General features: G+C 34.0%; 1 protein-coding gene across 5 annotated transcripts in view; it reads right to left on the bottom strand.

Annotated features, from left to right (window-relative positions):
• EPRS1 (glutamyl-prolyl-tRNA synthetase 1) overlaps positions 1-14,462 on the bottom strand; it is a 70,266-nt gene extending 55,804 nt beyond the window's left edge. For 3 of the 5 annotated variants that reach the window (XM_058165434.1, XM_058165438.1, XM_058165433.1), the window contains exons 1-10: positions 14,322-14,461; positions 11,175-11,259; positions 9,454-9,553; positions 7,975-8,131; positions 6,325-6,470; positions 5,685-5,779; positions 4,185-4,311; positions 2,700-2,892; positions 2,125-2,296; positions 804-1,037 (exon numbers count right to left, since the gene is read on the bottom strand). In XM_058165434.1, the coding sequence (XP_058021417.1) occupies positions 804-1,037; positions 2,125-2,296; positions 2,700-2,892; positions 4,185-4,311; positions 5,685-5,779; positions 6,325-6,470; positions 7,975-8,131; positions 9,454-9,553; positions 11,175-11,259; positions 14,322-14,364 (1,352 nt within the window). In that variant the 5' untranslated portion in view covers positions 14,365-14,461. Of the gene's footprint in view, positions 1-803; positions 1,038-2,124; positions 2,297-2,699; positions 2,893-4,184; positions 4,312-5,679; positions 5,780-6,324; positions 6,471-7,974; positions 8,132-9,453; positions 9,554-11,174; positions 11,260-14,321 lie in introns of those variants that run through there. The other 2 variants (XM_058165437.1, XM_058165435.1) reach the window with 2 other exon arrangements.
• Between the last annotated feature and the right edge of the window lie 178 nt (positions 14,463-14,640).

Genomic DNA, 14,640 nt, shown 5'->3' on the forward strand with positions numbered 1-14,640 from the left:
AACCGTATTCTAAATGGTGTGTGTGTGTATGTGTGTATTGTGTATAATCATATGTGTGTGTGTGTGTGTGTGTGTGAAATTAGGACCGCCTTTTTCTTGCGGATTATGCATCGCAGAATTTTGTTTGACTCCAGTTACCTCAGCACACTGCTTGCTCATTTTGCAGTTATCTTTGAGCACGCCTAAATCTTTTGCTTCTGTTGTTCTAACATTGTATCCTGAATACTGTGCCCCCAATACCATACCCTGCCAGATGCCTTTTATTTGGCAAGTTACCACACGTTACCGCAATTTACCTCCAGGAGCATTAGGAAAGAAGCTGAGAACCACATTAGTGGGTGCAGAATTTGTATGGACTTTATATACACTCAGATACTATGCCTAGACACTGAAAATCTTATTTTCCTCTCAGACAAATTATTTTACATCCTTTCCTATTGACCCAATTAATATGATATAATCTTTTGAGTGCTTAATGAACCACAAAGGAAAGGGGAGGAATAAAAGCAGAGGGCTTCTCATGAAGGCTTCATGAAGCCCATGAACTACTAATAACATTAAAAAAACATAAAAGCCAATATTTTGGAATACTTATAAAAGCAAAATGTCTAAAAATAATTTATTTCTTCTGTTAACAACAAACACATAAATGTGATAATGGGTAAGGATCATATTTAATTTAAAAGGTTTATGTAATTGGAGATTTTATTTATTAATAGCATATACATTAGTATGAATATAAGATAAAATAATCTGGTATACATTTTAGAGGCATCCAGACAGACACCAGCAACTTCACTTACCAGCCATCTACCAGACCTTCATTGACAAACCAAGTGAGCTTTCTTTTAGAAAGCACAGTATTGTTGAGGTTTAAACGGCTGTACTCCCAGATGTAGGGTTTCCTTATTCCCAAGGCTTCAATGATCCAGTAGAATTGCTCATCTCTATCATGGTATTCTGTTGTTCTTAATGCATGAGTAACACCTTCTACACTGTCCACTATGGGGCAGGCAAAGTCGTACGTAGGGTAAATACTGAAAGTTAAGCAGAAACAGAATTAACCTTCATGCATACTTGAAAGATGTCACATCTTACCATTAATAAATTTCAAAAGCAATCATTGCAGCAACAGTATTAATCAGTCTGCTGGTGCAAGTTAAAAACAAGAAAAAGAATGTTTAAAGCAATTGCAAACTTTACACTGTATTTGAATAGACTGACAATAAGTATTGGTTATTCCTAAAATATTAAGGAGATTCTAAAGAATCTGTTATGAAATCTGGGTAATATGTTATTTCCCAGAGCTAGATATATTTCAGAAAGGGAGGAAAATAGATAAATATTTGATTTATATAAAAACAAGAACTCATACTTAAATATTAGTTAATACAGCAAATTTGGTTTGATGCGAATATTCTAGAAAGTAAATAAATATCAATAAATAACATTTCTCCAATTAATAAGAGTATGTAGAAGCAGGATAGCAGTTTTAGGGAAGAATATGGAAGAAAAAAGTGCTTACTCTTTCTCATGGTCACTACAAAGGCTACCAAATCAAGATTTATCCTCCTGAATTACAAATGTTCATGGGCATAAGGCTTTACAATATTAGTTCTTGCTTTTTTAGTTCAGTTTTTCTCCATTCTCTTTTTTAAGAGATAATTCATCCTAATAAACTTTCTCAACTAAATAAGACTGAAAAACTATTTTTCTTACATTGCTCAACTGTGTACTTGTAAATATCTCAAAAAAAGAAGACCTAAAGTAAGTATTTGTAGAATTTCTTGCCTCCTATCTGCCCATCTTCAAGTCCAGCGGATGAAGAGATTCAGTCCTGTCACTAGCCTTTCTCATGGAAATAAACAATTTAGAATAACTATAAACTATAAACAATTTAAGAACTTAAAATTGCTAGTTGTTTTAAGAATGAATGTCTTTCCAAACTTAATAACATCAATAATATACATATTCAGTATTAGGTTATAACAGACTATAAAATAAAAAAAAAACTGAAATGTTAAAATTGTTCACAAGAAACCAGAAGCTAGGTTGTATTAAGTAAAAAAGAAAGAAAAGTAGAAAGTCTAAGAAAATGAAAGGAAATTCTTCCTCAACACATACTTGTATGTATTTCCAGTACGTGGGTGTGGCTGATTTTTACAACGATAAAGAGTTGGATCTCTCATGCATCCATTATTACTGTTCATATCAATTTTTGCTCGTAGACAGCAGGTCTGCCCATATTCTGTTCCTTTTTTCATTTCCTCCCACATTTGAAAATTCTTCTCAACAGCTATCAGATTACAAATATTTAATTAGGATTAAATTTGCCCTAATAATACAATATTTACATATGAAAAATAATTTACATTTACCTACAAAGTGATTTGCATTTACATACAAAGTATGTGTGTTTGAACCTCAACATTATTTTCAGTTAGTTTGACATTATCCAATTATAAATAAAACATTATTCATTGGGTTGATTCATGCATCACAATCAGTCAAATTCAAGCAAATAATATATTGGCTTACAGGAGAAACCTAAGCGCAACCAACATCTCAATGAGGTTATTTTTAATCATTATTTCAAACACAGAAGAGTTATGTAACTTATACTAATGACATAATTACCAAATATTAGATGTTTCATTGATTCAATTAAAAAAGGATACAACTCTGATAAAATGTCTTACAATTATTCCTGTGTTTAGATTCTATTCTCTGTTCTCTCTCCGTTTTCATCTGTTCTGCTGGTGTGTCATCTACATAAGCCTTTCCTTCATGAATGAGTTTCTCAGCATATTTCATTATTTTTTCAAAATGATCAGAGGTATATGTAAATTGATCAGGCTTAATGTGAAGCATTGCAACATCTTCCAAGATCACCTGCATATATGATTTTTAAAACATTAGATTGGTATTTAAAAATTGTTTACTATTATCGTTGTATTAGAAAAGGCAGCCTCTCCTAAATTGCTATATTTTATCATTTCAAAGAGCTGTAAATGTGTAATTAAAGAAACAGAATTTTAGAAAATTCACTGAGAAAGCCAATGCTGCCCACTTAAAGAACTATTAGAAGTTTCACAAGTTCCCTATGTCAATTCAACATTTTAGTAAATTCATATAAACTATTTGTGAGTTGCATTCTTCTTCAGCATCACCCAAAATTACTGTAAAGCATTTGGGGAATCACTGCTGCAAAATCTGAGAACAAGAAAGGAACTATATGAGCAGAACTCTGTACAATAATGCCTGTATGTGCTATTTGAGCTAGAGAATCAGGAAGCAATAAGAACATAACACATAGTAGATATTTTTAACATAACCAGGCTTTATTAACACACAAACAATGCAGGGGCAGACTCAGCAAAGAGCAAAACTCCTATTAATGGGAGCATTTCAATATTTTTTAAAGATTCGATTCACTTAAAATTAGGCTTGTAGTAATTTTATTTTATAGCAATTTATATGTTCTATAACATACTTCCATAGATCTCATTATTTGTTATTCTAATGATATAAGCAATTTGCAATTAGTTATATGTCATCACAAAGGCATCAGATTGGCTAAAAGTAAAATCCTTCTTATTCAATTTTCTAACCCACATTAAAGCAATATAAAAGACAACAATAGTAAATTGTTTGGAAGATAATTAATCCAATTCACATGGACCTGTTTTAAGATATATAACTCTGAAACCTTGTTAAAATGAAACCTAACCAAGATTCAAAGCACACCAATTACTTAAAAATATCTCAAAAATAGTGTGATATTTCCTCCCTTTATGCCTCCACAGCCCAACAAAGTATCATCCAGAATTTATTCATTTAATTGGGCACTAGTAATCTTTCAAATATTACTATATTAGCAGCATGGGAAGATGCCAGCAATAATGAATTGGAAGGCAAGTGTTACATAGATTTCAAAACAGTAAAAATAAGGACGTATTTTAAAAAAAAATAAGCTGAAAATTCATTGGGAAAATAAATTTTTATTACATTAAAATAGATGAGAAATCAACAGTCCAAATTTATTTTAATTACTGTACTGTCATGTACTTTTCAGCAAGCCTATAAAGTAATTGCATTTAAAATTATTTATACCCTTTGATCTGTACTAAATTATTTTACTTATTTCAATTCTAAAATAAACCGTATATGAATGTCTGAAATACCTTTTCAAAATCTTCTTTTTCTTTCTCTGGATTTGTATCATCAAATCTCATGATCAATTTACCCTTGAAGGTGACCTGGTAATGCTGATTCAACAAAGCAGCTTTTGCATGACCAATATGCAAGTAGCTAGAAATAAAATCATAGAAGAAAACAACATAACTTAGTGATTTCAATGTGAAAGGAAAAAGTAAATATAAAACAGAAAAGAACTGAAGCAACATACAAAGTCCTACTACAATAGACTCCACACAGTCAATATATTTTATTTAGAATAAAAAACTTCACAATGTTTAAATTTCAGTAGCCTCATGAATCAATAGCCAATGGTTTTCTTACATTAATTACTTTGTCCCTTACTACAGTCAACCTTTACAGTACATGATGGCTGAAATTTTCTGAAACAACTTTAGAATTCATTCAGATAGGGACTAAGGACACATAAAGGAGCTAGGAAGTTACTAATAAAATAAGAAATTCCCTATATCAACATTTTGGTAAATTCACATAAACTGTTTGTGAGTTGGATTCTTTGTCCTTAGAACTTCATTACTATCAATATTCACACATCCTTCTGGTTTTCAACATCCATTTTTAATTTGCAATTGTTCACTCCATTTTCCATGTCAAACACAATTATTTTGGTCTTTCCTAAACATTCAGATTCATACTTATTGTTGCATCATGCAATATATAATGCTCACAATAATTCAGGTTCTCAGCAAACTATGCCATCTGCATATAAAATTACATGCACATACATACTTATATATCTGCCTGTAAATAAACAACTAAACAAGCATCACAGCTTATTCCTTGCTTATATTGATCCAATCACTAAGCATTCAATTTAATTTATGCCTGCAGAATGGAGGACAGCAAGGTTGGCAGAGGTGGTAGACCACAAAGTAATCAAAATGGCAGAGAATAAAGGGGGGAGATAGGCACTGGAGGAGCTGAATAGGAGGTGAACTTTACTGAAGCTTTGGGTTGGGAGGGTTAACTAAGACAGACTAGTTTGAATTAGAATATATCCTCACCTAACGACCAGTGGATTTGCTTAACAATGGCAATGGGAAGTACCAAGATTGCCATCATTAAGCGATGCTGTCATGTGATATGACGATTTATGAACACATTGCTTAGCATTCATTCCAGTCCCAATTACCATCATAATGCAAAGGCTACCTGTATGCTTCTGTTATTTTCAATAAATATTGTATGAGCTCTCTCTTTACCATCTCCAATCTATGAGTATAATACAGAATGGACTAGTGAATCTAACATGCAAACTATATTGCATGTTCTTTTCTAATTCACATAGTGTCTGTCATGTACACTGGAATTTTAAAATGCAGTTTTATAGAGAACATTTGCATTGTACAGAAATGATTTTTAAAAAATATTAATAGAAAAGGATGGCAAAACTTCATTTAATTGCATGTTCTTCCATTTTGTCAAAGGGACGTAGAATTGAGTTGTTATACAACAATTCACCTTACCCACTTGCTTCAGGAGGAAATCTAACAATGACTTTCCCCATCTCTGAACCTGGGAGATCAATAAATTTTCCAATATCTTGTTTCTTTTCTGTTGTCTTAAAATTAAAATACAAAAGAAATTATTCAGTTGCAAATTTTGAACCCAGGAATTAATGAAAATAAATAATAGATCTACTAATAAATAATTATATGAAAGCACTACTGCATATTCTGTTCAAAGGTATCTTATGTAATAATATTCTGTTTCTGCACAAGGTAGATCCACACATTAAAATGGAACAAGTATTTGGGGGAATACCATCAAGCAAGTATCAATTATTATTTTATTAATACAAGCCTGTGATTCAATTTTTAATTCAAACCAAGTATGTGTATGTCCTTCAATTTGATATTGGATTGTTAAGTGATTCAAAAGCAACAGTTTTAGTTGCTTTTAGTTTTAATTCAACATAAAAGGTTTTTAAAAGCTTTTTCATTCCTAATAAGCATGTTCATGCTGAGTATGAATATGTATTTACCTGCATGCCTCTATATGCAAATCATATTTGTTTCATTAGGATATAAATATAAAAATGGCTAATTCAGGTATTATCTATCTATATTTTGATATGCTCTGAAACAGAGGTAGCTGAACACTTACCACTTTTATTTTTCGAACAGTGTCTCCTGCAGTCCATTTGGAATCTACAGATTGAAAACTATTTTGTGCTTCAAGAAACTTGTACCAGCGTTTTACATGAACAGGGCCGTTATTTTGAGGTAACTGCTCCTGCCATATATTGTTGCCTATTGGAAAATATGAGATTTATTACAAACTAGGAAACACCATGTGGCAAGATAATATAACACAATTTATACCCAAGATGAAATCATTAATAACTGCAACTTAATTATAAATAATAATTGGAGAAATAACTATTGTAAAGAAAGCATTTTAATATCTTATTTGACTCTGTGGAGGAGGGAAATAGAATCACTCAGGCTTAAATTCTCCAAGATATTTAACTACATTTTGAGAAAAAAACAGACAGTATACTTGTTCTTGGAATCATGAGAAACAATAGGAGAAAACTATTAAAAGACAATGTATTTGAACTTTAAGTTCAATGTGTTATATCAAGTCGTTTTCCTCTGTGAATTAAAAGGGGATTGCATTTACAAAATGAGAGCTGAATTTGCTCCTATATAATGAATAGGAGAATCTTCCATGCATAGATCAAAGACAATAAATTAGGTTCAATTATCATATTTTATTCTGATAAAATGTTGTTTTCATGTCATCTTGTTCTACTTGGGCTGTCCTTTGAGACAGCCTCGAAATTGGATGTTAAAAGGTGACTGATATTTTAGCAGTCCCACACTTTGTGTCCCTGAAAGTTGTAGAGGCTCCACTCTCTTGTCTCATTTTGGGAGGCAATAAAAAGGTGACTCGTTACCAGGGCATCTAGAGCATTGAGCTCTTTACTTGGCCTATCTCAGAAATGCTTAATTATGTTTTAAAGACAGTTCATGACTATCAATGTCCTCATTATTTACATTTAACTTTTCAAATATATTTTACATAAGTAAATCTGACTTTGGGGAAATTTTAGTAAATAAATACGTTGAAATATGTGTGCCTTACACACATCACACACACATGCACTGATATTCAACCCTCAACCTCTATGTACTCCTAAATGTAATAAATAATGAAAACCAGATAAAGAGAAGTTTCTATGGATTTTAATTTCAAAAGATATGGTCACTTGTGCAAATGAACTTCTATATACTTATGTTCCAGTATATAAATGATCTTTTATCAAGATATTACCATGCTGTTATAGTAACAGCAGCAAGGATCTTTTATGCTTTTATATGCAAAAATGAAAAAATACTTTAATTCCTACAATGGTTGAATGATTGGAAAAACTGATGGAACTTAATCAAAGAAAAAAACATATCCAGCATTGTTTCTGCTTGGAAACCGCTTATGGATATTGTTCTTGAAATCGAAAAAATATTAAACGTTGACTTTGATGATAAAGTTGTTGTTACAGAAATGGCTAGTACATATTAAATATATAAAAGTAAAAAGTTGAGATTGTAATGTTACTATCTTATTCGACTGTGCCAAAAAGAGTCAGGAGTTGCTGCTTTTCTTTCTTTTTTCCCATTTGCTTCTTTCTCTTCCCACCCTCTTTTCCTACTATTTTCATTTTCTTTTTTATTTTACAGCTTGATAAGCTTAATCATTTTAATTTTTAAAAAAAGATATGATTATGCTACTATGTTCACTATGTTCCCTTACCTTTTAATGCTGCCCAAACACTGAAATCTGCAAGGCTCAAACAGTTGCCTACTAAATAGGTTCTGAGAGAGAGGGAGTTATTGAGCTCTTGGATGGCTAAAGCAAACTCAGTGGGAGTGGACAGTTTTGTGGTGCTGAACTCCATCCAATGGTCAATCTTTGAAAAAGAAGAAAAAATATGCTTGATAAATTACATAAAAGATTGAATTATAGCCAATAAAACCTATACATTTCATTAGAAAAAAATCAGTAGTAGAAATAACTAAAGAGAGTTATTCAGATAATGAAATTCTCTTTAGTTATTAAAGAGAAGCACTGATAATGTTACCTAGCTTGAGTAAGAAAACCTCTGCAAGAAAACAACCAAGCTCAGAGAACATCAAGCACCCCTCATACATTCAAATGCTGCAAGTTTGGAGCTATCATTTCATTGCAGAAGCCCCCCTGAGCAGTTTAGGAAGGAATAAAAGATCAGCTGTAAACAACAAATGGGAACAAAAAGGGAAATAGCAGCTCCATGAATGTAGTGCAAGGTAAATCATTTCCACAGGGAAGGGGGAGAACCCTGATTGTAAATGTGCTGATACTTACAATTTTGTAACTTCTGGGAATTTCATCAAATAAACAAAAGCAGTATTGTGCAGCTGTGATACAAGCTCCAACTGCTTGTACCTGCATGCAACATCACAACCTATACCCAAAAGGGATGGAGCTTGTCTCACATCAATGCAATGCTGCTTTTCATCAGTTACCCTTCTTGTCCTCTATTACTACCCCCCTTTGTGTATGGTTTTTTTTCTGACAGAGATTTCAAAAAGTATGGAAATGCTGAAATTGAGTATAGACACCAAGGAGACCTTTACATAGAAAATGGTTTATCTTTAAAGAAAAACTGCATTGGCAACTCTACTTAATGGTTTGTTCTGCTCTGGGAAAAGGCCCATAAAGGGAGGAAAGTATATACAGTACAGACAGACTTCAACTTATGACAGTTGAGCCCAGAATTTATGTTGCTAAGTGAAAAATTTGTTAAGTGAGTTTTGCTCCAGTTTACGGCTTTTCTTGTCACATTTGTTAAGTGAATCACTGCAGTTGTTAAATTAGTAACATGATTGTTAAGTGAATCTGGATTCCCTATTGACTTTGCTTGTCAGAAGGTCGCAAAAGTGATCACATGACTCTGGGACAGTGCAACCGTCATAAATACGAACCAGTTGTCAAGAATCTGAATGTAAATCACATGACCATGGGGACATTGCAACGCTCATAAGTGTGAAAAATGGTCATAAATCCCTTTTTTCAGTGCTATTGTAACTTTGAACTGTCACTAAATGAACTTTTGTAAGTTGAGGACTACCTATACTAGATTTCAAAAATAAGGCTTTTATAAGATGAGGGTATATACCTCAGGTATATTGCTAGAAGATTTTTTTTAAAAGCCATCCTGTATCTCCAAGAAATTAGAAGATCATTTCTTACCTCAGTATGTTCCAGCAAATTGGATCCATACAATCCAGCAGATGTGGCAATTCTAGCCAGATAACGAACTATAGAATTCACATCAGTGAATGTAACTTGGCTGTTTAAAAATAATTGAACATATATATGTTTATCCATATTTGAAGTAGAATCGTACTGGAATTCATTATAATATGCAACTCAGCATGATGTTTCCAGATTAATTCATAGCCACTCCATCCCATAAATTAAATATTGAAAACACAGTAGAAGTTAATAAAAATTTAACTCTTTTAAATTTTTGATAAAATAAAAAGCTATTTTAAAAAGCTACTGAAAATTGAAGACACCTTCACTTTATTTTCCATGCATAAATGCAACACTTCATAATAAAAGAATTCTCATCATTAAGCAAGTATAAACAGTGGTTGATTGAACAAAAACAGGTCATGTGGTGGATCCTTCGTTGAAGTGTAGCACTGTCATTTTTTTCATTTGCCTGATGATAATAGATTTATTGTGAAATGCTGCATTTCTGTATTTTATTTTAAATTGTGTGGCACATTTAAAAACCATTTTTATGTGACTAAAATGGTCAAAAAAAGGAGAATAAAATAAGTAATTATATCTTCCTTTGAGGGACAGGGAATACATCACAAAATGTAGAAATGGTTTATATCCCTAAGATTCTGTGCAAACTACGTGCCTGGATTTTACACAGCACTTCTCCCTGCCTTTCATCTTCCTGGGATGATAAGGAATTTTAAAAGTTTTATAGAACTACAAGACTAAATGAAAATCACGAAAGTTTCTCACGAGAACATTTTCTGCCAACTTAAAGGAGATTTCAACAGCATAAAACAAATCTGGGGACAATTTTTATTTTTAACATTTTAATTTTAGCAAGTTCATCTGAACTTAATATGATATTTCATGTGAGTGTGAGTGTGTGTGTGTGTGTGTGTGTATTCATTCAAAAAAGGCATTAAATTTTCATTGTTTCATTACTTACAAGTCAGTTTTCAATGGCTCCAATTTTTTTAAAAAAAAACATCAATGCCATTATTTCACAACGGAAAGGATGACCATTTCAATGCAGCATAATCTATACCTTTGCAGAACTGAGAAAAGTTGAGTTATGTAGCGGAACTAACTATTCTCTTGAAAAGGTAATCAGTTTCTGACAGCAATTAAATCAGACATCACTCACCTAGTCAGAAGTTAAAATAAGGCATAAAGCAAAAGCAGTTAAGTTCATATCAAATGACTTCTTCCTTTACCACTATTACAGCAGAAGATGATCAGTTTTGGGGAACACACAATAATCAGATCTCATCACCCTCCAAAAATGGAAAGGTGAGACAGTAAAGGAATGACATTCTAGATGTACAGTCCAACATATAATCACCCATATCAGTCACATATCCATTTTAGAATTTTATTTTCCCTGTTCCTTAAAATCCATCTCAGACTATTAGATCTCATGACAACTATTACACCACTATTCAATGATAGGAAAAATTTACAAAAGCATTATTTGAATCTAATATCAGTTCCATAGTAGGGTTCCAAGAAAAAAAAATAAAAGTTCAGATATAATATATCTTGTTCAGAACAAAGTTTATTTGAGGATTAGGGTTATATTTCATCCTTCAGGGTAATGAACACAGTCTTTCTTCAGTTTCTTAACAGCATCAATATCATAGTAATTAAGCAACAACAGCAAAGACACAAAAACTTACTCAGATATCCGTAGAACGGTTTCTTTGCCTTCTTCAACTGAAATTTTAACATGATCCTTTACATGTTCTACAGTCAGCAATGCTCCTAAAATGATTATAAGAGGGCTTATTTCACAGATATACGTTTTTTAAAAATTCCCATAGCAGTTCCTCTTTTACCTGAAGTTTACCGGTCAGGAAAACATTAACACTGTATCAGTTGTCAACAATCTTTTCAGTATTAAAGAGGCGGCCTAAAATGTAAAGCAAGAGAAGCCTGCCACCCTAAAAAAACGCTGCCAGAGCAGTGCACAATCACTTCCATGCCCTCCATTTAGTTGGGCAACTTGACTTGATAGGCTGCAATATTCCTGTGAGGTCATGTTGGGTATGTTTTTGTTTTAATTACTGAGATAATCATTTTCCAGTTTGTTCACGTCATACATTGTTCAGAGTCAATGAGAATGGACCAGTTTACATGTCAAATAAATATATAAATTAAACTTCATGGGCCTATGGGGTTAAGTCCCATTGATATGAATATGTACACTCTACATGTAAAGTAGAGAGCTAATAGCTGTGAAAACATGGGAATGGACTGAGATAGGCAAAAGAATGCAAGGAAATTTAAGATTCCTCTTTTTAGAAAAAGCAGAGTAAGTTCCAATAGATTTATGGGAAGAAGAGAATTCCAAAAGGAGGTCTACTGAGCAGCAGTGATGGCTGGAACTTTTTTTTTTAATTACAAGTTTTTATTTATTTTTTAGTTTCCCCACACACATACATAATTTATGAACAGAGTATTGGCCATATCATATCTTATACAAGTCAATATATTCAAATATATTTTACTTAGTTACAGATTTTGGCAAAATATTCTTTTTTCATAGTTTTTATTCATTTCCTAATATTTCCTTGCTCATTTTATTAAGTCACATCTTCTTTCACCCTCAAGTTCTAATTTCTCCATTTTTATTCATATTTATTCCCTTTCATTCTTTTGTTAACTATTTCAATTTTTATTCTAATATATCCAAATATATTCGGGGTTGCCTTTCTTCCATTTCATCTTTCCCTTTTTACAGCAATCCCTTCTCCTCCTCTCGCTTCTTTCTCTCTCTCCTTTCTTCCTACCTTTCTTCTCTCCTCTCCTACTTCTTCTCTACTTCCCCTTCCTTTCTCCCCCTCCACCCTACTTCCTCTAATCTTCTCTCCTACTCTTATTTACTCTTATTTCCCCTACCTTATCTAATCAGTGATGGCTGGAACTTGAAGCTGAAGCCTAGTAATACCAAGTTCTCAAAACTTACTGAAGCTTCCAGGTACACATATGCCAAAGTTACAGACTACAATTTCAAGATTGTAAACAATTCTGAAAAATTATTATAATCCTTGGATTACAATTAGAAACTACCCTACTGTAATATTGTATTATATGAAAGTAATAAAGATGTGTTAAATTTCCAAATCAAACCTTTCTCAAAAATCTACTCCTGACTTCAATGTACAAATTCCCACAAAGGTACCATAGCAGCAACATCAGATCCTAGTTGACTTTGAAAAAAGCTAGATATGGGTGGGCTTGGTTAGCACTTCAATGGGAGACCACTGGGAAATCCTATAAGCCAGACTGGGAAAAATTCTGATAAGACAGCAACTCACTTCCAGCTTATTGATGAGAACAAACATCATATTATCAGAGGTTGAGCTGAACTCAAGAGAGCCAGTAGCATTTTATCTTTCTAAACCATTTTTTAATGTTGTAGCAAAATATATAACTATGTCGTGCGAAACTGAAAGTTCAACATTTTATATAATTAAGAAGCATCACTGCAGACAAGATTATTTATTACATATCTACTCTACAGTCTGTTTGAGATGCAGAATGACAAGCTAAAATTACAAACCTAGAAATTCCATGACTAAGCATAAATGCTCATGAGCTACACCCTACTATGCCTATGGCAGCTCAGATTTTAAAAAGAAATACATTTAAGGAGCTTTTATTAAGAGGTTATGCCACAAAAACATGCAAAAGAAATGTTTAAACATGCAGTAGTCACCATTATATCAGATTATTATATTTTAATTTTTTTCTCAAATGTCATTTTTCATCTGTAGACTATGTTCTGCTTTATAACATTAACCAATTATGTCACTGCCACATCTTATTATATTCAGCAGGGCTTATACCCAAGTAACTACACTATTCTAGATAACAGTTAAGAGAATATCCAAAATGATAACAAAACTAGGACGATCACATGACCTTGGAATGGAAAATATAATCTATAATGAGACATATTCAAGGCATAACTTGATATTTTGGGTTTCACTTTAAAATCCAGAATATTTAAGCAGCAGTATATAAACAAACTTGACTAATGACCAAGAAGAAAGTGACCAAGCAATGTTGTGGTTGGAAAAAAAAAATGCAGCAGGCAATCCGCATATTAACACAAGTTTAAATATCCATGTGATAACTGATCTGGGGTTTTTAGTTTAGTTTACTTTATTGTCATTGCACCTGGTACAACGACATTAAATGCCATCTTCAGTTACACTACTACATTCACTACTACTACGGTTCAGAAGCCACACCTCGTTGGCAAGTGAAGCCACAATTTGACTTTTTCTGCATAAGAGCTGGGCAGGGGGGATGAAAATAACCCAGAGACGTAAATTAGTGGATGAGAAACGCCTACGGCCTACATTTACTCCTCCACAGTGTCTCCCACAATCTGTGCCACGTGTCAGTGCCTTTATCTCTAATGCCCTTCCATTGAACGTCTGGACCTCCTGGCCCGCGTCTCTATCAATGTCAAAAGCCTCAAAAGCCCTTTGTGAATTCATCATCACAGCCAACGACCTTTTGTTAGCCCCACACAAACACACACACACACCCCACCCAGATGACAGGAGCCTCCCTCCGGCCGCTCCGACCTCATCTAGAAACGTTTACCCAGGAACCGGCTTTAGCGAAAGAGAAAGAGGCGGATGAATGAAGAGTCGGCCAATGGCTTCCCGCGGACGGTGTCTGATGCAACATGGCAGCAACACCTGAGCCAGGCAAGGCAGCCAGGAGGGGGAAATTGGGAGGGGGGTGGTGGAGGTGGAGGCGCTCACAACCGGTGTGTATTTCGAGCAACAGGAGCGGGAAGTCCTTACCGAGAGGCAGATCGCCGGGGTTGACGGTCAGGCTCAGCGCCATTCCAGCAGCGGTACTAGGAGGAAGAACCGAGAAGGAATGCGACGCGGCTGCGAGGGCCGAGACCGCCCTCCCCTTCGCCAATCAGCCTCTAATCCCGCCCCGGTCCCGCTTCCCGTCTTGTCACAGGGCTGGGCCGGCCTCGTCCACGCCTTCGCCTCCCTCCTGTCCGCGGACGCGCCTTGGAGTTTTTCCACAAGCTCTCAGGAGCCGCAACGCCCGTTCCCAGCTTGGGGTTGCAGAACGCGCGCGAGGCTATTTCCAAGCGCATTTCGTGTA

This window comes from Ahaetulla prasina, chromosome 1 (assembly GCF_028640845.1).
Source record: "Ahaetulla prasina isolate Xishuangbanna chromosome 1, ASM2864084v1, whole genome shotgun sequence".
NCBI lineage: Eukaryota > Metazoa > Chordata > Lepidosauria > Squamata > Colubridae > Ahaetulla > Ahaetulla prasina.